This window comes from Orussus abietinus, unplaced genomic scaffold (assembly GCF_000612105.2).
Source record: "Orussus abietinus isolate OABI.00-Male unplaced genomic scaffold, Oabi_2.0 scaffold80, whole genome shotgun sequence".
Lineage (NCBI taxonomy): Eukaryota > Metazoa > Arthropoda > Insecta > Hymenoptera > Orussidae > Orussus > Orussus abietinus.
In genome coordinates this window covers 310473-336825 of record NW_019394321.1, presented here as the reverse complement: position 1 = coordinate 336825, position 26353 = coordinate 310473, and the positions used below count along the sequence as shown (strand labels likewise).

At 46.9% G+C, this 26353-nt stretch overlaps 2 protein-coding genes across 5 annotated transcripts in view; one reads left to right on the top strand and one right to left on the bottom strand.

Annotated features, from left to right (window-relative positions):
* LOC105694503 (TBC1 domain family member 4) overlaps positions 1–3484 on the top strand; it is a 29842-nt gene extending 26358 nt beyond the window's left edge. For 2 of the 4 annotated variants that reach the window (XM_023431774.1, XM_012415232.2), the window contains one exon: positions 62–3484. In XM_023431774.1, coding sequence (XP_023287542.1) covers positions 62–1012 — 951 coding nt within the window. In that variant the 3' untranslated portion in view covers positions 1013–3484. The remainder of the gene's footprint in view (positions 1–61) is intronic. The other 2 variants (XM_012415230.2, XM_012415231.2) reach the window with 1 other exon arrangement.
* Positions 3485–3693: 209 nt separating this feature from the next.
* LOC105694504 overlaps positions 3694–26353 on the bottom strand; it is a 153234-nt gene continuing 130574 nt past the window's right edge. Inside the window, exons 5-13 of the mRNA XM_023431775.1 lie at positions 14002–14265; positions 11867–11975; positions 11038–11165; positions 10712–10967; positions 10403–10470; positions 10213–10287; positions 9783–10037; positions 8776–9027; positions 3694–8666 (exon numbers count right to left, since the gene is read on the bottom strand). Coding sequence (XP_023287543.1) covers positions 8548–8666; positions 8776–9027; positions 9783–10037; positions 10213–10287; positions 10403–10470; positions 10712–10967; positions 11038–11165; positions 11867–11975; positions 14002–14265 — 1526 coding nt within the window. The 3' untranslated portion in view covers positions 3694–8547. The remainder of the gene's footprint in view (positions 8667–8775; positions 9028–9782; positions 10038–10212; positions 10288–10402; positions 10471–10711; positions 10968–11037; positions 11166–11866; positions 11976–14001; positions 14266–26353) is intronic.

Here is a 26353-nt window from a genome sequence, read left to right as displayed (position 1 = left end):
TAACATTCGGTATCCCCGAAGCATCGAAACGTTTACTACGTTTAATATAATAAACTTTCAGATTGCCATGAGCAACTTACACAGTCTCGAAACGACCCGATCCATGCAAGGTTCCAACGTCCACAAATTGGAGTCGCAGAACCGAAGTCTCTTGGTGACCGTCACGACATTGGGAGCCTTTATCCAGCAATTGGTAGATACTCGAACCGACATAGAGATTCCAGGGGACGTGCGTAGAATAGTGGCCCAACTGAGCACCGCGGAGAAGCGATCCAACAGTATCGGCAAGGCGTATCCTTTGAAAGTGATCGAAGATAACAACAACAAGTACGAACCGATAAAAAGCAGTTCAACCGGCAGAGAGTCCCAGAGGTTCTTAAAGAGTGGCAACAATCTGACGGATGCACCTTATCCACTAAAGTCCACCTTGAGTCAGCCCAATCTTGGTGCTCGACTTGAGAAGGTGTCGTCTTTCTTTGCCAATTCGCATAATCACATTCGCCAGCAACGCGCGCAAATGGCTGCGATCAGAAGCGAATCCGGCGAATCCGGTGAATCCGGCGAAGAAAAATTTGGCATTCGCGGTAACGATGAAAACGATCAGAAAACTGTAAACATTGACATTCGGATAACCGATACGGTCAATACCGCCAACGAGACCCGACCTCAAAGCGAGGCTAATCTTAAAATCGACACGATCGGTTTGGAAAAATCAATTTCGTTGCCGTTGTCGAATGCTAAGATTAAGCTGAAACCGTCGAAATCGTCGTACGAGCTGGGTTCCGTTAAGAAGATTCCCACGACGAAGTTGGAAGACACGTGCAGCGATAACGTAACCAGTGTTATGGGAACTGTGCATCCGCTCGATAACTGCAGCGAAGTTAACTTCAAGTACGGGGGCACTACGAAGCTCAAGTGCATCAAACCGATGAGATTCCAGGCGCAAAACGGGCAAGGAGACACCCTCAATCAAGATATACAAAGTCAGAATTCAGAGATATTAACTAGATAACGGTTGCTGCTGGTTACCATCCTCGAAGAGAATATATTGTGAGACAACCGTCAAAGAATTTAGACGACGGAGAGTGGCGTCGTCGGTTAAGGAGTTGCATCGGTCTCTCGTGACGATTAGTTTATCGTATTAACGTATTCCTTTCGTTATGATTTACGTCGGATAAAGGGTGTAGAGAGAGAGAAATTGGGTATATTAGTGCACTCGTGATTCGTCCAGTATGTAGACATTTCGGCACCGTTGTTACTTTTTTTAGGAACCAACGACCCTGTCTCGGTGTTCGTTGGGTAGACGAAGGCTAAAACGGTCAGGAACTTTATTGCTATACAACTGAAATTTTCCAGAGCGTACTTTATGGGGTTTGAGTTCATCGAACACGCCTTGCCAATATTTTCTAGACAGAGGGACTACGATACTACTTTAAAGTCTAGAAACGTTTGGTTGATGTATAAGGGAAAAGTCTATGAATTTTTACAAACATTTTTACGAGCTTCCAAAAATTCTAAAATAACCCTAGAAGACCGAACGCGTTAAGAAGTGGTTAAAATACCCTCTCCTAGTGTTTTTGACGCCGGAGGGACTGGACGTCTCTTTTTTTACCAAAATGCGATGCTCCACTCGGTACGTTTTGGAAATTCCCTCCTCGACTTTACTCGCAACTAAAATTCGTCCCGAAGCTAAACCTTAAACATCGGATTACGTTCCTGTCCTTGAGATTTCATCGAACGGTGAATCTTAACCAGGAGCGAAAACGATTGGCTCGGTTTCTTGCCATATTTACAATTCGCCAAGACTTGTAATAAGTGCTCACGCTCGCGCAAATATTTAGACTCGTCTTTTATCCCGCTGGAACGTTAACGTATCTTTGATCCTAAAAGGTATATCTAACTTTGCAGGAACGGTAGGTATACCGAATGATCAAACTGCCAAAATTTTTATATAGTCGAGTACTGACCGTGGAATCCACCTCGAGGTAGAAACATTGCGCGGTACTTAATGTGTGTAAACTTAAATATTGGTACAAATAGTCAGTCTTAGAAGTTAGATATAATTAATTTAAATTCGACTCGATTCCACTTTATAAGCATCGTTATTGGTATATTGGTAAAAATCTGAAATTTGATAAAACATAGAAAGTAGGACGCAATCCTTAAGATTCCTTAATCATAAAAGCGATGATTACTTTAGTTTCTCACCCATTACTCGAATGATTGCGATAAGTACAGACATTAGGTAATCGTTTCGGGGAGTTTCTTTGGTTTTTTCGGACGTTCGTATCTTAAAACGTAAACATTTGGTTCACCGGTCGTTCGGAACGGTACCTTTTATTTGACCATTGCCCTATGAAGATTGTTAACGGTGGCGATTCTCCGATATATATTATAGAGTAACGTTAAAGTCTATAAAATATTATTTTTTGTAGCATTTAGATTTGTACCGTCTAGCCAGTAGAGATAAATATTTATAACAGCAGGAGGTTTCCGAAACAACTGTCTAAATGAAGTGAAATTATTTGAAGGGAGATAAACGGATGAAATCGTAGAGTCCGTACCTTTTTTGTCTATGTATATATTATAAAGAAAAAAAGATTTAGGCGTATCGTAGACGATTATCCCCCAAACCGAAGTATCCGCAGGTTTCGTAAATAAGTTCCCCTTAACCGTATTTACCCATTTTTTGGAGTAATATAACCGGATACTTAATAATTTGCTTCCATCGAATATTTCAAATGTTATTCGAATGTCAATTCCAAGGAAGTCGATCGAGCTCCTAGAAGTAATTTAATAACCTTTACAGTTTGTTACGAGAGTTCCGCTCTACTTTGATAAATTTACTTTAAACCTCTAACCCTTAGATTCTTACCGAATCGTTCCGTCGGACAAGGCATGGCAAAGATGCACATATCGAACTTAAATATTATTAACTAACGATAAGTATAATTAAACACGGTTTCGTCTCGTTGACTTCCTAAAGCTCTAGTTTCCCCTGAAGCGATAGAATAAAGTTCAATACGACAACGGTAAATAAAAGTTCAATATCGAAAATGGACCGGTCTCCGTCGATGTACGAATCTTCGAATAAAATTTGAAATACCAAATCAAACGTCTCGTCATGTGATAATATTGTAGTTAACTGTAATTCCAAGATGTAGGAAATAAATCGAGTGACTTCTTCGAAAGGTCCCTGTTCATAGTGTCACTTTTTGTTTCGGATTTCGAAAGGACTCGCGGGCTTTGTCGCGTCGGAACCGTTGTAAGCAGTATTGTAAAAGATGTGTAAATACGAATCGACATCATCGATGAGTGCTCTTTCGGTTAATCTACAAGCGTATTATTTTTTACGTCGAGTCAACACGGTATACTTTATCGTGTTATAACGAATTACCCTCTAACGTCTTACGTAAGTCCTTTCTGGGATGTCCGTTTAGGGCACTCGGTTTATGTATCAATAAAGTACGACTCGACTACTGTACTCTCCGGTGTTCTCGTTTAAACTATAGAAATATTACCGGTTTCGATTCCTGCGGAACGAAGGAAATTGTATCTTTTGAGTCCATTTTACGTTCCGTTTTGGATGGTATATCCGACGGAAGGACTCGTTTTTACCAACGACGATCAAGTTTTTCGGCGCGTCGCCTCAAAGCGGTCCTTAGCGAGAAAAAGGCAAAGGGGAGAGGTTTCTTTTCAATATATATATTTCGTATTCAAAATATAATAATGAACATTACACATGATGCTAGCTCGTATCGTGACAATCAGCACTGACTGGCACTTACAGTGGTACCGTGTAATAAACAAGTTGAACGGCTAGCGTCTGGAAAAGGCAGATATGAGATCGAAGATACAGAAGGCTACTCAGTGGCTTTTGCGTTTGTTAAAAAATTGGCAAACGTAAGTAGCCAGGTCGAATAGACTGTAGCTCGAATGTAGATCGTTGCGTGGGGTCGTCCGCGACGTTCCCACCGGTTGGGAACGTCGATTCATTGGTTCGCGGGAAAAATCTCAACTTACTCCTTAATCTCAAAAAAGGATAAAAAATCCGCAGGTCGGAGATCGGCCAAACATTTTCAGAAGAAATCTCTGTCGCTCAACTTGTAACGCGGGGAATCCACGCGCAATGAAAGTTGAGAACGAACGCATAAGAATACCTTTTGGCGAAGAAACGAGTACACCGCTCGACCTAAAAAGTAAACTATTAAATATTATTATTACGATGCCTTCAGCGAATGCCATACAAAACATCTTGGAAATACAATAGGTACGCTCATAAAAATATTCACTGAACATCCGTGTGCCCGTTCCTATGCGCATGAAACGTGGAAACGTTAAAGGGTGAACGGGGGGGAAGTCGATTTTTCTCGATATGAAAAATCTATCGTATCCAGGATATCTTCGCACCGCATTCTTCCTCTAATACGATTAGAAAAAGTTAGTCACGCTCTCTTTCCCTGACTCCCATCGCCTCTCTCATGCATTAAGAAACTAATCGCGTAATAACGAACCGATAATGTATCTGCATGTTGCTAGACGTTAGCTTCGACTCTCATCCCTTACGAGTACTGCAATATAATACATAGTCCATTAATGACATAATTAGATCGAAAGTAATAATGTAGGCAAGCAGAAGCCCACGTACGATTTCCTTAAAAGCCCCGAAACCCTTAGGATACAATTAATCCATACCTCGTTCCTATACGGTGGCAAGAAAAACAACACTCAAATCGCCTTAACCTCTAATATTTATAATAATCGTGTAATCATCACAGTGATAAACAAAAAACATATGTATATATACATACATGTATATATATATATACGTATATACTTTTTGCTCAGTTTAATTCTGTGGTTTCCATTTTTTTTCTTCATCCGTTTAGTTTTTGTAATTAGGTAATCACTTAATGGAGCGTCTGACAGTGGCACTTTACCCACACCTTTTTAGTTTCTTTACACGTTTGTTCCTTGTATCAGGTTGTCCGGAAAGTAATTACAGGTTTTGTCGTTCAAGATTCGATGCGTTGATTTGAAATAAAGTTGTATTTCCTTCGCGTCCACGTTCCCAAGTTTTAAAGCGCCAGACTTTGATCCGTATTTTTAAACGGTAATCGCGCTTCAAATAGTAATTTCTGTTTTATCGCGCGATTTAATTGAAGATGGAAGATCGCAAAAAGTCGAAAGCCTTAAAACGATAACACGGCCGCGAAGGAAAAGCAGAATGATTTGAAAAAAGCGCTAAATCTTAAACGGCAAAAGTCGCGATTGCTCTCCATACAGCCTGACAATTCTCTCGGCTGCATGTGCCCTTTCCTCCCCGCTGAGAAACTTTCAGCTGCATTACAGTTACATCGCCCGTAGCGCCCGTTTTCCGGGCACATCCTAAAGTGGTAAAGTTACTTTTATCACTGTACAGAGGGAAAGAGGGAGAAAGAGTAAAAGGCAGAAAAAAAAAATGGAAAGGGAAGAAAGAAGGGTCGAGATGCCTCGGTCGTGTTACATGTTATAACTTTTTGTAAAAATATCCATTTTATACGACACGGTCGCCGTTGCGCAGGAGCGGACTGCAGTCCTTCAGCCTGAAGGCAGTCTCTTTAGAGAGACATTGTACATGCCTCTTTTACAGGACAGGATATATACCTTTTTGCCACTGCAGGAGCTCTCCGCCACTCGGGGAATTATTCGTTACGGAATTATGCTAGGACGTCAATTTACAGATTTGATGGAACCTTTACGTGCTACAAAGCCCGGAACACAGACCACCGACTGAGAGATACCTAATATGTACACTTTTTAAAACGGTTCAGAGCTTACAGGAACGTGAAAGTGGCATCCGAGGGGTCGATCGTTCGTGAAACTTTTTCCGGGGTGTATCAAATTGTTTCCTCAGCTCGGAATTCCTCAACGGGAATGTGGAAGCTATAAAGAAGGTTCTGACCCCATCAAATTTCATTTTTCATACAAAATTTTGAACAAATGTTAAAAAAAAAAAATTGAAATCTGATGGGTGGCGGGACCTCCCCTGCAGCACGCATACGTTGCATATTCACATTATAAATGTTGAAACGATTTGGTACCCTCAGTTTGGAGAAAAGTCACAAACGAGACCTAGTTGACGCCACTTTCGCATCACCTTAACATCGTTTTTGGCTGCGCTGCTCGTGCTTTTCTACGTGCCGCCCACCCCGGAGCTTAATGACCGAAACTAAGAAATATTACATCCATCTCTGTGATAATTCGTTACAGTCGTGACAATGAGAAAACGGGACATCGATTGGGATTATTTAGACACGTTGAAACCGACGACGACTCGCGGAATTGAAAAATGTATAGCGGAAGTGCAAGGGGCGGTTGTAACGTCCCTTCGCTCCGGGGTGGGGACGTAAAGCAGCATGCTTAATAAGTACAGTTGACTCGTCGGAGTTTCTTAAAAAGGGAGAGAGGAGAGGAGAGAAAGAGAGAGAAACGAAAGAGAAGGACCACAGGGGTTGCCGGCGATAGGACCGCGTCCGAAGCCTTTGGCTCTCGTAGTGCGCATTCCGAGGGGCCGTTTACTCGGGAAATCATGGATTTAAAACTACAAATCACGTGGACATCGTCAACGTGCAGAAATTATTGGAAGTCGGAAATAACTGAAATATTGTCACGATTTCAAGGTGACGCGAAGGTGGCGTCAAAGAGGTCTCGTTTATGAAACGTTTCTTACGAAACGAACTAGGAGTAGCAAATCGTTTCATCGTTTACAACGCGCATACGGAAACTACGAGGAAGGTCTTGACATCCATAAAGCGTCACGTTGTATAAAACATTTAACTAATTAGGAAAAAAAAAATCGAAATTTCATGGATGCCAGGTCCTTTCTTATAGTCTCCATATTTACGTTGTAAAGGGTGAAAAGATTCGGTGCCCCAGGTCCGGAGAAAAATTTCACGAACGATCGACCCCTCGGACGTCACTTTTGCGTCCCCGCTCGTTACCGAATCGCGTCTCCGTTTGTCGTATCGAATCAAAGGCAATCGGTTTTGAAGGAAAGGAATGGTTTTCACCGATTTCCGAGCGAACAGCCCCTCGGTGCTTTTAATACTTGAGAATTTCCACACGAAGTACCTCGAGAAATGAAAATGCACTCCAGGCACCTTGCAGTGGACAAGCGACCACCAACCAAAGGCCTTTAGGCAGCATGTACATTAGTTTCACTTCTTAAAAACAGTCTTTATACAGTATTTAAATTATTATATACACATGTGCAACTAGCTAGAGAATAAAAATTGTTTCCGCCCCTCGCCTCCGACTTGGCAGTCGAGAACCTAACCTACCTAGTTACTCGAAATCCTCATTGTTTTAAGTCCCCTCCTGATTAGCCTTGTCGGAACCTCGTCCACCATACCCTGATTATATTTACAGCGGCCTTTAAATACCCACGAACTCGTAGCACTTAAACCCCGGAACGGCTCGCATTCAAAGACTGTTGTCGCGATTTATCCCTTCATTCCGTAGGCAAGCGAAGTAACCCCGCACTTCTAAAACGTACGCTTCGCAAGGCACAACGGCCTGTCGCCTCAATTCCACGACCGACTCGATGTAACAAAATGCCCCCCTTTTCCGCGCTCGACGTCGCGAGACTCCCGTAATCTCCCTTTTACTCGACAGGAACGCGTAAAGGTAAATAAACGTGACCAAATCCAACGCGAAATGTCAAGTACTGGGTGGCGTGGAGGAGCTCTCCTTTGTGAAACTTTTTTTTTTTTCGTACCGGATGTGCCGAATCGTTTCAGATTTTACAGCGTAGATACAGAGGCCGGAAGGGAGATCCTGACCCCCGTGAATTAAAATTTTTTTAATTCGTTTGTAGACATTTAAAAAATGTTGTATAAAGAATGAAATTTCATGGCGGTCGGGACCTGCCTTATAGCTTCCATATTGACGGGGTAAAGTTCGGTAAAACGATTCGGTAAGCCCAGTTCAGAGAAAAGTTTCACGAACGAGGCTCCTTCGATGCCATCTTCGCGTCACCTTAAGGTCTTCGCGGCTACCTCTGGCAACGGTACCGCGAAAATGTCAAATGGCGTCGTATTTCGGCAGTTTGCATCGATTCTTACCGCCGTGCCTATCGTTACCGCTACTCGAGATGTCCGTGCAAGCCTTTACGTCCTCGCCGCTTAAGGACGCTCGCAAAGAGCAATGGAAACGAGGTAACGACTATCGGTAAATGATGCGGGCAACGAGTATCCGTCTTTTCCGTCACGACCCGCAGACAAGACGCGTAGAAAAATAAAACGAAGCGCAACAGCCTGTGAGCGGGTCTTTCCGCGCCATGCCGTCAACGGTGGTCCGGACCTTGGCGATCCGAAGTCCCCCGACCTCCATCGTTGACCCCCCAAACGGCGGGGGCGACGTCCCACTTCCATTAGCTTTCGCCAAAGGGACGCGTAAATACTGTTGGTCGTAGTTCGACGAGTGACCGATATTCGATGATCCGTTCGTATCTTTTCACGCCTCCGGTTTGACGTAGCGAGCGGGGTTCACGGCCGTCGACGCACATCACCTCGAGAGCAAAATACACAAGAGCGCCGCACCTGCCGACAACACCAGCGAGACTCTCGACAACGACGACGAGGATGCCGCGCTGGAGGCTGCCTTGGTCAGGTCCTCGCAGACACCTGTAATCGGAAATAAATGTGAACTGTACTTTTATCTCTTTGCAGGGTAGGGAGGAGAAACGAGGGGATGGACTCGTTGTATCGGATACCAAGAGGGGCTGTTGGTTACCTTGGCTGGCTAGCCTGTAAGTCCATTGATCGGCCGTTTCTCTCTGACAAGTGCGAGCTGGTCTCGTCAGCCATAATTCTTGTTCGCGTTGCTGGAGCCTGGTTCCTCTGGCGGATAATTTCTCCATGGCATCGGCCATGCGCATGGAGAAGCAAAACGTCTGTCCAAGGCCCACTGTCAACTCTGTGCTCCTTTGGGAGACTATCGTGTACCATGTTCCCTTTTCTTCCCAGCTGCCGTGACAGGAGTACGCTGCAAAGCGGATCGGCATTTACGTTACGGGTACCCCCGTGTACACGTACCCTGGCGGTCACGAATGGCTTCGGGTCCATTTATACAACAAGTTTTTTTTTCTTCTTCGCTACTGCCGATTATCTAAATATTAATTGTATAAACAAATTTGCAGTAGTGATATTATTTTCAGGGTTTGTTCCCGCGAGTTCAAATGAATCCGATGGTGAAAAACGATACGAAAGTGGAGGAAGAATCGAAAGTAAGGAAAGAGTAGACGGACGTTAATCGGATTTATAATTAACGGTGCCGATTCGAAACCCGGGGAGTTACTCGAAAATCAACCGAGAGGAAAGTTTTTAGGGGTGAGACGGACCCCGATCGATCGTTCGATTGATCGGCCTATCGATTGATTAAACGATTACCGCGAACGGAGTAATCGGCTTGGGGATCGCTCGTTTATTTTCAATCGGTTTACTGGTTTCGACATACTTATCGGATTACTTTACGCGAGTAATCGGCTTGGAATTGGTTATCGATCACCTTCGATTTATTTAATAATATTAGCGGCCGGGGGTGATTGGCTAATTCGCCGGCGAATTGATTTGTTTAATCGGGGAGTCGATTCCGCCCCGATGTCTCGGTTGAAAGTAATTCGTTGGCGAATTCGGCAGCGATCGAACGGGCAATCGATAACACCCGATCCCCTCGATGTCTATTGACATATGAACTTTACCTCGGTACCGATCGTACAGGCAATCGTAATTATAACTCACCCACTTCCTCGCGTTCGCACGTGTTGGCTATGATCATTTCATTTTGGCCAGGCGTGCTGCAACCGATTTGAATATCGGTATTTCTGCAGTCCTCTTCGTCGCTTTCTTCTTGCCATGCCGTTCTTTCGACCGGTCTTGTCATTTTGACCCCGCGTCGATGTCTCCTCGACATCGTGGACAAGACTCGCGATTGTTCAAAATCTAGGATCGAATATCTCCCCGGCTGAGGACACTTTCTTTGGTGAAGCGTCGAAGCTGTAAACAAAATTCAATCGGTCATTAATTGTACATTAACGATCCCGTTGAATTTTTTTACACTTAAAAAAAATTAATTCAACCACGTTATCCATTAGCGTGGATTATTTTCCATGACATATTTTAGTTTCAGGAGGTAACGACCATTGAAAAAGTAATACAACGATGGGCTTACTTATCAGGGTCGTGTATGGCATTAATGACGGATCCGATAAGGTGCACGCCTCGTCTGGCATAATTGCTTTTTGATCTGCAACGGTACAGGGAAATCCGATTAGATAAGAGCGATCGGGTTGCCTCGAAGCAACCTACTTCCAAAAATCCCTATCGACGGTATTGCATTGAGGGCGTTATCGAAAACTTACTCGACTGCTGCAGCTCGATTACATGGCCGTCCCTTCTGTGGAAGATCATGCAGACGTAACCACTGTCGCTGTAATCGAAATAACGAACGTAAGAACGAAGCTTCAAAAGCACGGACATCCCCTTACGACTACCTCGACGAGCTTAACAAACTTCCTCTGAAAATGACTCATCGATTCCCTTCGATATTTCCGGGTACACGTTTCTTTAGAATGATTGCATGTTTATGGATAAATGAATTGCGATTGATGTCACATTTAAAGGTAAATTAATTGCGACCAATATCGGTAATTTTCGAGGTCGTAACTTACCAGCCGCTGGTGAAGTGCGCGACCAACTTCACTCTGTGGCCTTGCACGTTGTCGTTCTCCAGATTGTGACAGACGATTTTCTCCTCGTAAGGGACGTCCCCGGTGTTGTCTTGTAGCGTCACTTTCAACGTGGCGTTTCCACTGGTGAAATGGTAGCTCCTCGAGCCGTCCAAAGAGTGCCAGTCGTGGTGTTGGGTCACCCAGGAAGGATACTTGCAGCGGCTGTGCTCCCTGTCCACTGCAACATCGGCAGGAACTTCGGCATAGATTTTGGGCTCAACTTTCGAGGCGAAAAGCTCGGGGGATCGATTAATGGCCTTACGTACCTTTAGTGAATTTCAGAGCTCGAGATCCCTCCGAGACCGAATTCAGGCCGTTGCATGTCGGATCTCCCGAATCGGCGAGCTGATAAGTTATCCGACCCTCGTGATGCTTCACGTCGTAGACGAAACATCTGAAGCAAGATAAAAGGAGGATCGGACATCCGTGATATGAATTCATTTTTGTCGCACGATCATAACTGGGGAGAGATTCATTTTTTGGAGGGTAATTCGGTACTCGACAACGTTTTCGATGTAATGCTTCGCGTCTCGGTCGAAACACCAGAAGCGAGATAAAATAAGGAAGGTCCCTAAAAATCATTACGAATCGCTCCCATTGTCAATATCTGATTTTTTTCAATTTTCAGAGTCATCGGAAGGATGGCGAAAATCCCGAGATAATGGTTTACTGAATTTTTGACGGGCAAGGACCTGGAAGAGAAGCTTCCCGAAAGGGGCAGAAACTTTCAAGGGACCGGAGCAAAAAAGCGAGGGAAAGTTCCATCGAGTTTTCGCTTATCGATTCCGGAAACTTCCGGCCATCCCCGGAAGGGGGCTCAGCGGACACCGGAAGTCGGGGTCGTTAATTGTTTCATTTATCGATCCATCGTGCCGGGATGCCGGTAATTTGTATAATTGCGGGGACTCTCCTAATTCACTCGGGGGTGCAGGTCTCGCCCCGGTGCCTTCTAATTCTTCCTTAATTAATTCCTATTTCGGGGACTGGTTCTATACCCGAACGGTCGAGTCCAAACGTTAACGATAACCGCCCTTCGGCATGGAAAATCGTGGGAACTCGAAAAACACCGCAAAGAGTCGAAACGAATTTCGCTACCTGTAAGATTTCTCGTAGCCCAAGGCACCTCTTCCGAAGACTTTCAGGGTCCCCACCAGGTATTTCATCCTGCCATCTTTCCACGTCGCCAGGCACTGCAGTTCTTCGGCTGGAGGATCGAGCAAAATCAATTGTTAATTAACACACGTACAAAGAAATAAGTCGTCCAAGTTTTCAATCCATTTATTTAACGCGAGGAGTCGAACGCGTTTGCGGTTGTCTCTTTAATTTATAGCGGTCGTGCCTTGACCATGCGTGTATTCGAGGATAGATTCTTTTTTCAAGTAAATATTGTCGCGAACTTGTCATTTTTTGTCGTGATTTTTTCCCGTTAACATGCCAGAGAATGAAAAATGAAAATCACGTATCAGCGAGAAGCTTGGAAATTTGGAGGTTACGTTCCCTTGGAGGTCGATCGCGGATCGCCAAAGGCGGGGGATATTTCAGACCTGAAATCCTGTCAGAGTCGACGCGCCGTGAAAGAATGATAATTGAATTACTTTTATAATCCGTTTAGCGACTTCGATCCGGATGAGGCCCCCACGGGCGCGTCTCTTCGTTGTTTTATCAAGCTACAGTCCACAGAAGCCCGCGGATGCTTCCGCTTCGATCCCGGGGCCACTTTTCTTTTCGGCTTAACGAACGACACCCCCTCGAATTTCCGAATCCTCTTTCGAAAACAAAAGCAAATAACTTTCTTCCGAAATCTCTGCGTTTTATATGATAATATGATAATATGATAATACGATAATCCGATAAGAAGATGAAAAATAAATCATGCAATTCCTGCAGAAAATCCCCAGAAATTGTTTGCCCTTTCTTTACTTTACGAGACTTCGGATTGGCGATCGAATTCCGCAAAGTAGCGGGAAAAAGGAGGAAAAGATCGCGGGAAATGGCAGGTCGCGTCGTATAATTACTCTTCCCACCGTTTTAATTCAGCCCCATCTTCCGGGCTTCCCTGGGCGGGCTGCAAGCTCCAAAAGCTACCGCGAAATGACAAAGCTCTCTCTTTTTGACGACCTTCCGGGACTTGCGACCCAACGATATTAAGTTTACGGCCTCGCGACAACCAGCCTGGTCGCTTTATCGCGCCTTTACGACTCATCTCGTGGAACGCCGAATTACCCGTTCTTTTACGCGATTTCCCCTCGTAAAGTCTGTTTTTCGCGGGTCTTATAAGTACAGCTGGCTTTTGCCTAAAACCGATGAAAGCTCCGATGGGCTTTAAGGGAGTGACACCTCTTAGCTGATGCGGTTTCGCGTTTCCCGCTGACGAAAATTCACTCCATCCGTTCAATTAAACTTCCCCCTTCGATCGGTTAAAATTAAACCCCCCCTCTTTTTTTTTTAATTACCGAAGCAAAATTCCTTCCTCATTTTTCCAGGGAGAAAAATCGACGCCCCGTCTCCGGGATATCCACGGAAAAATTCATCGACGAGGGATTTAACGTCTGGATTTAAGAGGAGGAATAAAGCCGAAAGAGGACACCCCGTATAACGCACGTCCCCGTTTCGAAGCCCCTTGACGTAATTTCGTTGTATTAAGAGGCGGACTTTATGAGCGTGTGGTTTCGTCCCGAGGCATGCCACGACAAACGGAGCCACGGCTCGATATATAAAGGACCTATTATTCTAACTACCCGTTAAACCGCCATTGTTAATAGAAATTCGTTTAGAGCCAAGAGTGCTTTCCGGCGACGACGATCCGGCGTTCCCCGAGACGTTTCCCTCCCGACTCTCCTCCCTTCCGTCGGGGGAGGTACGTGCATTAAGACCCATCGAAGTCCCTTACTTTCCTACATTAGCGAGGTAATGAGCTTAAGAACACGTTTCGCTACTTCCCCGTGGAGACCGACAAACGGGATGCCTCCTCCAGTCAAATTCCTCCCGTAAATCTATTTGTTCCCCCGGAAGCACGTTTTTGCCATTTCCTTCCCGCCACGAGAAAGAAGGCGAACGAGAAATCTCGCCTTTTGCTTCTCGCAAATAAACTAAATAAGAGCATCGAACGGTTGATTTTCCTTTGGTCACTGCACGTTTGAACGATGCTACCGAAAAGGTGGCAAAAAGTGGTCAAGTGTCAAGAAACGAATCGATCGACGAGTCGGAGAAGAATGAGCAAAAGTACTGACTGTTGCTCTCGGTGCCCTCGACGTCGGGGCAGGCCTGGTACTTGAGAAGCAACTTGCTCTCGTCGGTGCAGCTTTCCGCGTGGCTGACGGGGTTGAGACACTCCTTGGAATCCCCTCGGTTGTAGGAAAACGTGAAGGGGGGCCCATTAAATGGACACGCGATCGGTTTCGAGTCCAGCCTGAACATGGAGTACAGGATCTCGTCGGACCTGACGACGTAGCACAACGCGTCGAACGAGTCGCCCTCGGTCTTGCACATGCCCACTGAAAAAGATTTCAAATATTCAATAAATAAGCACTGTATTTCAATTTCCCTCAAAATTATACATTTTATACGAAAATTTAGGTTAACACGTAACGAATCGAATTTTGTAATCCATTGGGAATAATTAAGGCCAGCTTGTGACGTTGAAACGCTTGTACATAAAATGTCGAAGGTTTTGAGAATATATTGCGGACTTTTTTTAACCGGGCGGAATAAGACAGCTCGAATGGCGAAATAACAATAAGGTGAAATATTCAGGGTGGACCGCAGACAATGGGCTGTAATCAGAGAGGAGGGCTTTGAGAAAATTCCGCGATATAAATGCCATCTTGAGAGAGGGAGAGATTGAATTTCAAGGCACGCAACGCGATCCCCATGGAGCCTCGAAAAAACGGTGTTTGGGTTTTTCTGGGAGGGAAGAAATTGAAAAGGAAACAGGAAAAGCGGTTTCCAGGATCGATCCGATAACGTCCGCCATTTTGTATCCGCGAAACGGCTCCTCGATAACGCGATAGGCGGTTATACGCGTTCTAGGGATTAAAAAAAAAGGAAGAAAAAAAAATGGAGGGAAATGAGAACGATGGCTTCACTCGAGATAACGAATCGATGGACTGTCATAATCCGGCGAGCACGCGATCCGATAATTTTTCGTGAGAAATTCGCGGTAACACCGCCAAGTCCGAAAGTAAGAGCGATACAGTAATTGCGAGGGTCGGGACACGCGATCACCTCGTTAAAAGTCGAAGCATTGACGGAAGCATTTGGTAAACAGGGAATAACGAGGACTCCGTTCACCTGTTTCCCCATAAAAGATGTCGAGTAAAATATAAATTATACTATCGAGCTTTTTGTGACGTCACGATCGAACCCTGCCCGAGTTCTTTGCGGACCACGTGGGGCACTTTATCCTCGGCAGGCCGGCGCGTCGGGTCCTTTGATAATTTATGCATTTCTGGATAATCTCTCCAGAGAGATGGAGATCCATGTTTAAAGGGCTCGACGAGCCATCCTTTGAACGCGGTTGAACGGGGTTGAAACCCTCCACAGAGGACGGATCGGCTTAAGGGCGGCTCAACCCGGTTACGACGGAACATAACCTCTAACGAGGAACTCGAAATTCGAAGAACGACTTCCTACCAACTATCGGCAGGGGGATTCTCAAATCCCCGTTGGCCGACTCGAGGAGGATAACCGACCTCCGCGACTGCGCTTCTCCTCGAAGGGCAAGTCGCGACTTTCAACTTTTTAAAACCCAATTTTTAATCTTCTCTTATCACCGTGTGTGATCTTTCGGGTGCAAGGAATTCTACTCGTAGTTTGTGATTTGTTGAATATTAACAAGAAATTCTATGACGACTCGTATAATTATTCCATGGGTTTGGCACGGATTTCTCGCCGCCATCTCTCGTTACCCCCAGCGATCCTTACTTTGCTTTACGGTGGAGTCTGAAGTATCTTTACGGAACGGTTCGAGTGACCGTACAATTATTAACGACGAGACGATATTCAGCAGGCGACTCCTTATATTTGGTCGAACGACGCGATTCCGCGGAAACAATGGCGGCCAGGAAGCGCCGGAGCCTCCGGCGCGGCCGCCGCGATTACTCCGCGGTCGTCGCGACGGCGACTCCGCACTCGCAGCCCTTTGAGATGCAAATGCTAATTGAAATGTAAAAGTCGGTGACCTATATCGTCGACGCAACCTTCCCTCCTTTCTACGTTTCCGCAAGAAGAGCCGAGACCGCCGTTATCGTCGCCATAAATGTAATAAACTGAAAAATATCCCTCAGAATTTGGGAAACAAAAATTAAATTTCATTTAATTTTCAAAAAATAAAACAAGTTATTGAAGAGTATCTAACCAAATTTTTTTTCGAATCGGATACGTAATAATCGAAAATTATGTTCACGTGAGAACGAATCGTGACAAAAAAAATAAATAAAAATACTGGTACGCGGTGGAGCCCTTCGGTCCGTTAAAAATGATTGTAATTTTCACAAAAACATATGTATACAAACGTACCGAACTTTAAGATCACGATTTATCCGAATGACCGTAGTGGTTTCGAATTTTTCGGGTCAGCGTTTTTAAACCAGCAAAGTTCCTTCACAAATTTCTTACGGTTAATTTCGTTAATAGCGCGGAATGTTGGCGGTAGTTTCCAGGACTATTACTAAGGGACGGTGATCGACGGGGCGATGATCACGGAGTAAAAATGATTTTTGCCCCTACGCGGAACGCTTTAATGCCTCGAAAGTATGATGTTGCGGAGCGCCGCGAGGTGTGTGGCCAGCTTAATGTCGGAGTACGGTCTTGCTCATTACGCTCGGAAACTCGCACGGCGGGATTGAACGGCTACTTCGGCTTTTTCCCTCTCTACGAATCAGAAGATCGCGCGTGATCGTCGCCTCGAGCGAAGGGACCGAGAAAGTGCACCGACGCAACGTGGAGTGCATTTGCTAAGGTCAGGGCTCGAGTCATCGAGTGCGCCCGTTGCATCGAGATTGCGGATTTCCAGGTCGAATTCCTCGGGAATTCCGCGTTCCACGAATTCCCCGCGTACGGAAAAAAATATACATTTACATTGACAGCAGTAAACGATATTGCCGACAAAGTCTCGCTCCCCCCCTACCGGCTGCACTAATGGGGTAAATGCAAGCGTATCGAACGTGGATGCAACCGCGGGGAGCATTCATTAGAGATAACGAAATTTCTTTAAACTTCCCCGTGGCAAGAGCGAAATTTCTTGTGAATTTCATCGCGGAAAAATGAAATTACGAAATTATAAATGAACATATGAGATGAGTTTGCGAGTTTATCGTGGCAAGTGAAATTTTGCATGAAAACTGTGAATAATTTTTCCGAGGGTTGGCGCGGAAAATAGCAAGTTGAAATGGTGCATTTCGCGTGAATTCGTGTACGTTCAAAGGTTGATAAGTGACGAGGTGAAAAAATCGAGGGAAAGGGAGAATGGTTATATTTGCGTATGCGGTAAGGTAGGTACGGAGGGCAACGAGTGCACTCGACGTGCGGCTTTCTTTGAGCGCCGGTAAGACTCTTTAAACGCCACGAGCGCCTGCCCGGCGTTACTTGTAATAGAAACTAGAATGGCTACGAGATTACAAGGGAATGCAATTTCGTCCGACAGTCTTACAACGACAGGTTTGCGAAAGACCGTCCAACCGATCGTAATGCGATTCCGAGAGGGCTTCCTCGGCTCTACAAGCGAAATCGTACAAATGTACGCGTCGTTTAAGGGATTTCTGGCGTAACTCGAATTCGATGCAACTACCAAGCGGATGACTTTGCGAGTCGTTCGATCTACGTACATTCTAAAGAACGTAATAAAAGCCGGATGCCCGGCCGTTACGGGGCAAATAGAAAATTTAAATTATCGCGATCACTTAAATTCACTCAAAATGAAACTAAATAAAGATTTCCCGATTAACCGCCACTCTGAAAATTCCAAAACCATTAAACATTGCTAATATTTTTATCTTTAAAGCCCCCCCGCAAGTTACTATAAACATCCATTACGCTGTAATCAAAGTTGGGGTTCGGCCCGGTTTAACCGGAATTCCTGGAGTAGTCGAATTTCGGTGAATTTCGGTGAATTTCGTTGAAACGAGAGACGCGAGATTTTCGAAGCGCGCGGCTCCAGGGAAAACGGCTCCAGGGCGGTGGCCATTGGTCGGTCGGCGCGGATCCAGGGGGGAAGGCCGACCGGTCCTCGCGAGAGTCGGCGAAACGCACGGAAAATTCAATAAGCCAGAAAACTGGTCGCAATTAGCGGAAAGTGGGCCACCGAATTTGGGGCTTTAATTCATGGGGAGAAAGGGGGAAGGATTCGGCACCGGAAGACGGAAAGCGAAATCCCCCCTTTCCGGAAAAAAACCGCGTTTACTTCCGCCCGATTTTTCGACGCGTCCTGAAAATTCGAGACTCCGAGAGTACCCGCAATTAAAGCGCGGAAAAATTCCGCCGTCTCGCGGGGCATTAAAATCGACTCGGTTTACCCGCGACTCGGAAGTGTCCAAATTCACTCCAATTTCGTCGCCGTGAAGCTGGGTTACCGCGGTGATTACTTCGTTACCGTGAGCTTTTTTAACTCGGGTGAACGTGTACGGAGGTTTTAGACGTGTACATACCGCACGTGTGTACAGGGCAAGTCTAATAAAAACTAGGATTTAGTGCCCGAAGGTGCGCGTATTTTTTAATGAACTCAAATCAAGGTACTGTCTCCCGGTGCCCGAGTGCTCCACTCCGAATGGAGTAAAGAAATTTTCATAAATTTGTACGGGGCCGATGAAAGCGTCATTAATTCCCCTCTAAAAATGGTGATATTAACATTTACCGAAAATAGCGGTCAAAGGTACTCCACTTTAAATGGAGCAAGTATAAGTACGCCATACTCGTATGCCGTACGAGCGAGATGTCGCGAACCGCGAAAACTCGCCTTACCGTTTCCTCGATGCGAATTTGAGGACCGCCTTGCTGCAAATATTATAGCGAGCGGGGAAGTAATTAGAAAAATTAGCGTCGGGACCTCGAGTGGCGCACCCCTTTCCAGTTTTCTCGCCCTTAATTCCGTCGGTTACGGCCACGTGGAATCATGGGACGAGGAGGGATGCCGGGTTTATGCCGACCTCCGGCATATGCGGAAGATTAGGCCGAGATAAATTAGAGGGGGGCCCGGGAGCCCTCGTAAAATCGGGTCTCGCGGATCGGCCGGCGATTCCTAGGGAAATCTAGGGACTCCGCGGCCCCGACCGATCACGTTGGATTAGGATCCGTTAATGACCGGACAAAGACGCTGGTCGGAATTCGATACGGGATTAAGAGCGCGCATGGAAACGCACGGCGAGCGGGATGCGTCTCCTACGGCCGACTCGAATTGCAAATTGGGTATTAGGGATGAATTTAAATAGCCCGGATTAGTTGTTAACGCTCTTCTCCGTCGTCGATGTTGGCGCTATAAACCTGTCGCCGAACCCGCCCTCTATAAAATAATTGCTAGGAGTAATTGATTTTACAAATATGTTTATAAAAATGTCGGAGAAATTTAAGGGATTTAGGGCGATTAGAAGTAACGTCGAAAAAATTCTGGTTTCTTAAGTATACGTAAGTTTAGAAGAGTACCGAATTTTATGGAATCTGTAAAGGGGTTAGGGAGGCTGGAAATTGTATGCAGAATTCGATGAGAAACTTTAAGGCGAAAAAACGTTGCGTCCAATATCCTCCGTAAACGTTTTCCGCCGAACCGCCCCTCGACGGCCGATCTGTCCCTTTTTCTTGACAGTTTTCATTCGCGAATCGTTTTATCGACAGATCGTCCCATTGTTTCGGAGACGCGAATCGTTCTCGCCCAGGCTCGACGCGATCGATAAGACGGTGACGAGAGATCGCGACGAGGAGTCGTTGGATAAGCCGCATTTTTGAGGAGAGGGCTCGTGGAGGGCAATTCGTCATCGCGTCGCCGCGACGTCCGCGCTCGATTATTTCCCCTGGACTCGCACCTGGCGAATGGGAGACCTCGTTTCCGGTGTAGCCGGCGCGAACGCTCCAAGTATTTCCGGCGAGGGTCGATAAGTCCATCGCGCACTCCGTACTTCGGGGGACTCGCGACTATCGTGACCGGATCCACTTTGGGCTCCGTCTCATCTGGAATTGTTTGTTAACAACGCGCGACGATTACTTTGGAACGACTCCTGCCTGCGTTAATCGCGACGCCAGAAAGAATTTACGTTTTTCCCCTGTATCTCTATTTTTCCCAGGGCAGGTCCCGAGGAGGCTCGCGGTAAACGTTTCCCGGAAGAATTCCCACCTTTTCCATCTCCTGCGGGTTGTTTCGCGGAGTTTCGGGGTTGCGTTAACGAGAGAATCGAGGCTGCTTTCCGAGACTAACCGTTTTGGAAATTGAAGAATCGCGCGCGTCGGCGATCGGCACGGTATAAAAGTTCGGTCGAGGTTCAGCTCCGTTACTTTCACGGCGACATTATACCCCACACCCTGGGTGATATGTGGGTCGATATCGTGGTCGGAGAGCCTCTGGCTACCGCCTAGACTTGGCCAAATATTTGACCACTACTTCGCTACGCGTATAGGCCTCCCCGTGTGTTCCTATATTTCGACATATGTAGGTACGGCAAATACCTACGTAACTAACCGCACACCTACACTTGGGATTAGCAGCTAACGCTTGGTCAGCCTTAATTTTAGGGAGACTAATTGCGATTCCATAATAATCACCGATATGTTCGGTTGCGGCCTCCGATAAACCCGGCCTCCACCTGCCGATCGATACTTCCGGGCATAAATATCGCCGTCTATTGTGTATCCGTGACTTCGAATTACGAGTCGTCGATCGAGCAGCAATTAGGCGTCTGGCCTGCCCGATTAACTCGAATTAATGCCCGTGATAAACTTAATTAGGGCCCCAACGTCGAATTCTCACTTTTCATCAGGGACGAAATTATAAAAAATCCTAATTAGGTGGGACCAATTTCGCTCGAATTAATGACCGTCAGAAATTTAATTAAGGCACCAACGTCGAAATTTTCACTTCTCTCCATAGACGAAATTGTAAAAATCCACGATTAGGCGGGACTCATTTTCAAGAATTTAAGAACAATCCGGGGTATTTCTATTTAATAAGGGAAATTGACGATTTCGGGTGTACCGATAATCGAGGATGATCGTAATTTATGCGATGAAAAAATGGAAGGACGAAACGCTATTCCGGAGTTACGATCGGAACCGGGAAGAGGGTGGGCGAATGGAAAAGAAAATGTATCGAACATCGATTTCAATCGGCAGTAGACACACCATTGGTCGGGAAAGTGCGGTCTATTGACTGCGTAATAACGACGGTACGCGTACCAGAGTAATCTTCGAGCGATCTCCCTTGATAGCAGCGATGGGAAAATCCTGCTTTCGTTCTACTCCATTCGATCCGTCCAGATTCGTCGACTATTTATTGTACGTTGAGTAGCCTTCTCGTAAATATAAGATGTACTTTCCGAAAGCAGAGGATCTCCGTTATTGCCATAATTGCGGAAAAGTAAGCTCGAGCTTCGCTAAGGACGAGGGAACGGTCCGTTCCGCAATTATCGGTTACACGGCCACGCGACTTTGAAGATCGCGAATTGCGGGGCTGAACGAGAAGATAGAAATGAAATTTGAACAGCCGACTTTCCGGTTCCCCGTAAAATAGTGGTTCTTTCTCCCGTTTGATCACTCGATCCAAATAAGCATCGTTCAAGGAGATCGTTTTCATTGAATCAAAGAACCGTTGTCCTCGGTATCCGGTCTTCTCTGGCGCGACCGCAAAGACGGAGGACCGGAGGACCGCCGACGAGGGCAATAAAGGGTGAGCTCGCCGAGGCCATAATCTCGAGGCGGCAATTCCGAAATTCAATTTGATCGAGCTCCTAAATATTGGATCGTTGTCCACGGATTTAGCGATTACCGGAGGCGGTCTCCGGCGACGCCGCGCGACCGATCGATCGATTCGGATCTATTCGGATCGATCCGCTCGTAACCCGACGATCTCGCGCGAGCTTACGTCGCCCAAGGAAAACAGGAGGTCGCCGTGTTGCCACGGACTCCACGATTCGGGGATTAACGGCTCCACTTAAAGTAAACGCCCCGGATAAAATCACTTTCGTGTACCTGCAAATTGAGTCCTCGCCGCCGACCGGGGAGCGATCGAAGACCTTTCCTTCTCCGCTTCGGGGAAGATACGCGATCTTTTCGAATACCTTTGGGCACCGAAAGAGGAAGCCGCAGCCATCGCGGAGCGGTAATCCTCGATGCCGTTTACATTCTCTACATTTTCGGCTTATGGGTTACGTGGGGCGAGACGGAGATAATAGCGAATATGGCGCCTCGGTAGTCCGGCTTTCCCCTCGCACGGCGTGAAAACCTATTAGAGATTCATTCGGCGGAGCTTTCGGACCCCCCGCGAAGCCAAATGTACCAGAGCACGCATTATTCACGAATCACGAGAGCCGACGTGCGCACGTGCGAACGGGTTGCCCTCCACCTCGGTCCGATCGCTCGAAAGGGAAAAATCCCTATAAAGCGGGACACTTAAATACCTCTCGTAATTACGCGTAATACCCTTACAATTAATAAAAATCCCTGAAATTTAAATACACCGCAGAATATCTTAAATTTTCCGACCAAAATGACGAATCCACCCAAAAGCAATTCATTTTGCGATCCCGCGAATGGGAATTACCCGCAAAATTCCTGCCACGGTGGGTGCAATTAAAACCCAACTCCGGTAACGCCTCGAGGTGCGACGTAATTCGTGCAATTGAATGTAACGGTGAATTTCGCCTGTCGCTGTTAAAAAAAAAAAAAAAAAAAATAGTAAGTCGCGACAAATATTGCGGGTTAATTTAATTCGTTACAGCAAATTCGTAATTTCGGTATATTAAAATCGTACGAGATTTAACGGAGTCGAACGTAAAAGTGGTTTTCGAATTCGGTAGCTCGGGGTGACCGAGGATTAAAATCGAACCGGGGTATCGAGGGCACCGAAAGGGCATCGAAAGGGCATCCGGAGGGCTTACTCCTGTCGGAGCTGCAACGGAAGGTGCAATTAATCGGGGCCTTGGCTCCTCGTCCCGTAAGGAGACTTTTTCTCGGCATGGCCGATGCATCGCGCATCCGACCGGACATTTTGGATGATTTACAAGGCGGCGAGGACGCTCCGGGCGCGTTGTAAATCGCTCGGAACGGCTCGATCGTAATTTATGTTGCCATTCGTCCCGACCCTGAAGAGGCGGAAGGCGAGTTTTTGCCTCGTTCCTCGTGTCGATAATGAGGCCCGTTCGTCGCCAAAGCCTTCGGGAGCCCTTCCAAAGGGAGTCCCGGTCAATTTTAATTACGGCTAATTACGACGACGTCCTATCCGCCGCGCCGGATGATATTTATCTCTCGCGGAGGAGAATTTTCCCCGATCGGCCACGAAAATGTCCTCTTTACATCATCGGCATTTAACGATGATAAATGATATAGTTAATTTATGATCAAATGGTATAGTTAATTTTGAAATTTAATTTCCGAGAATCTCCTCGCCGGGGCATTCCGGCCGTAAGGATCCCCGCATCCCGTCCTCGTCGGCCGTGTCCCACGCATCTCCTTAATCGCGGAACCAGTTTCGAACTGGTTATCGGTCTCCTCTTCTCAAAAGGCTCATCCTCGGAGGACGAGCGTGCACGTCGTTGCGCGGTCGGAAGTTCGCGTCGAGAAAAGTCGGTTAATTAAGAGAGGACCCGCTAATTATACGGACCATGGTCCAATAATCATCGCGTTCTACTTCTCGAAAATTCCATAACCGGTCCCGGACTATGGACGCGGGAAGAACGTTCAATTATAATCTCCTCCTCGTCCCTCTCGCCTAGCTTTGAGAGCAGAATGTAGGGTGCAACAATAGACGCGTTAATAATTAATTACGACCGCGCTTGGAATAACAGGTATCGTTAATTCGGACCGTTTAACCGCAAAGTTCGCGCGGCCAGTCCAGCCCGTTTTGCGCGCAAATTCCGGGCAGGAATGCGTAGATCATTAGCTCCGAGATAAAACTGCTAATTGGAGCGATTATTATTACGGCCGATAATTGATAAACGGCGGGAAACGAGATATTCCACGAGCCAAGAAATCTAGACGCCCTCCTGAGGACTCTCGAATTTTATTTAACAGGAATTAACTTCAAACGAATTAAGTCGTTATCCAAATTAATTAATTCTCTGTATTAAAAAGGACACGCATCGGCGTCAACTTCAAGGGAAACGCGCGGGTCATGATTATTGAATCGGTAATAAAATGCGACGAGTCTCACGATTAAATGGAAATAAATGAAATGAATCGGACATTTTCAAATAATTTCGTGTCCCCCAGAATTAAGCAATAATTGGCCATTAGGTAAATCGAGGAGGGAGCGGAAAAAAGATCCGAGAGAAACGCCGGAAGAGGGGCGAAACGAGACGCGGGAGATTAGAAAGATACGTGCCCGAGTAAAACCGGGGAAAACCGGGGAAAACCGGGGAAAACCGGGGAAAAGAGGGCAACTCGGAGGGAAAACGCAAACAGGGGTTGCAGGAGAGCCCAGAAGTGGCAAAGGGGGAGGAACTCAAGATACTCGACCGGTAATCCAGTTTTTGCCCGACAACCCCGCAGAATTCGGGCGATCTCGGCTTTTTTGCCCCCCCGGGAGGTGAGACGCGTGAAATCGCCCCGTAACGACGACATTCACCCTCCGGATAACGACCGAGGGGTGGAAACGTTGCCACGAAATTCTGATAAATTAATACATACGACGCATCGCGGCGAGGTTATCGATAGTAACGTACGAAGACGTAATACTGCTCGCGGTTAGGTTAGGTTAGGGCGTAAAAAGGAGGAACGAAAAAATTGAAACGGCATTCACGGGGTAAATTCGCGCAGGGGACCGGAAGAGATCTCGTCCGGGGGCTCTTAATCGATTAGAGATCATCCTCCTCCTCCTCGGGAGTCCTCTCTTCCGGATCTTGGCGCGGGGACGAGGAAGACAATGGACAAACGACGCGACAATGGCGTCGTTCCGAATGGCGCATGCCGATGAGATGCATCTCGACGAGGCGTGCCGGACCCTCGCGTACGGCTCGAGCATGCTCTCGATTTTCTGGAGAAGAAAGGAAAAGTCAGCGCGGCACGACGTCGAACGCGCCCGCTGGAGAACAATGATGCGATATACGGCTCTTGCATTTATCGATCCGCGGAAATTTTCGACGTTGTCTTTGTCGGCGCACGCATTGTCGGCATGACGACGAGCGCCGCGACGGGGTTGCACCGAGCACCCCTTTCGGGTATCACGGGGCGAGGTACGATTCCAAGGGATTATCCCGAGGCTCGATCCCGCGACGGAGAAGAAAGGATCGGGCGATTCTCGATCGCGGACTGACCGACGAACAACGGCCACTTGGCGGGGGGTCGTTTACTACTCGTACTTTGGCCCAAAGGTGCGCGCGGAACGATATTTAATCGAATCGACGCAATTGTTAAATTAAACGAATTTCTTTTTCCGCGCGCGGACGGAGGAACGATATTCCGGGCAATAATCCCAGGGGTAGGTCGAGCCAATCCTTCCGGGTGGAAGGAAAGGATTGGCCAATCCCGGAGCAGGAGCGACCGGCCGATTCGGGTCGTTAGAGGTTAGGGCCGACCGGTGAACGGTCGCGCGGCGTCATCTGCTCCGTTTTACCGTCGAGATGAACGAATGCACCAACGGATGAATTTATTATTTAACGCGCTCTGTCCGAAGCGTTGAATATGGATATCGGGGAAGTCATCGCTGCGTAAATTCGCTAGCGGCGCCTACGTTGGATATTCGCCCCGGAAGGGGCCATCGTCCGCGAAACGGCGGATCGTAAACGCTCGCACAACGGAGCGCACCGCTGCCCGCGTCCGCGACGATCGTCCGTTAAGAATCCGCGACAACCCCGTCGCGCATGGCGACGTCTTTTGTCGCTCGTCTCGGTCCCACTTTCCTCCCCCGACGCGAATTTCCATTTTCCGAGGCAAAGAGATCCAGACGTCCTTCGACGCGAACCCCGAGAAGAGAAACCGATGTTCGTCCCCGCGGAAAAACAAAATTGATTCGCTTAGCGGAATCGTTCGTTTCGCTAATTCGATCAAATCGAGAGTCTTCTTTAACAAATTCCAGCGACGCTCGCGGCTTCGTTCGCGCCGTCCGAAATGACGAGGAGGGCTTCCCTCCCGTAATTGAATTTCCGAAAGAAGGGAGCTCCATTCGCGACTCGGACCAAATCCCAGGAAACTCTCTGTCTAGCGAGACGTCTATTTCTCGCGTCTCCCTATCCCTATCCTCTCTCGCTCGGGCTCCCTCCAGGTCCCGACTGTCATGGACATACGGACAGGTAATACCGCTCCGGTCATGGTCGAGTGCGCGAACCCAAAGCCGGTATTACCCTCGCCGTCCCGGCCGGTGCACCGGTGCACTCTCCGAGAGCCCCGCATCGCCGCCTGCTCGCCCCGTCGGTTTCGATTTCATTCCGCAGCGGGTCCGCAATAATCTTC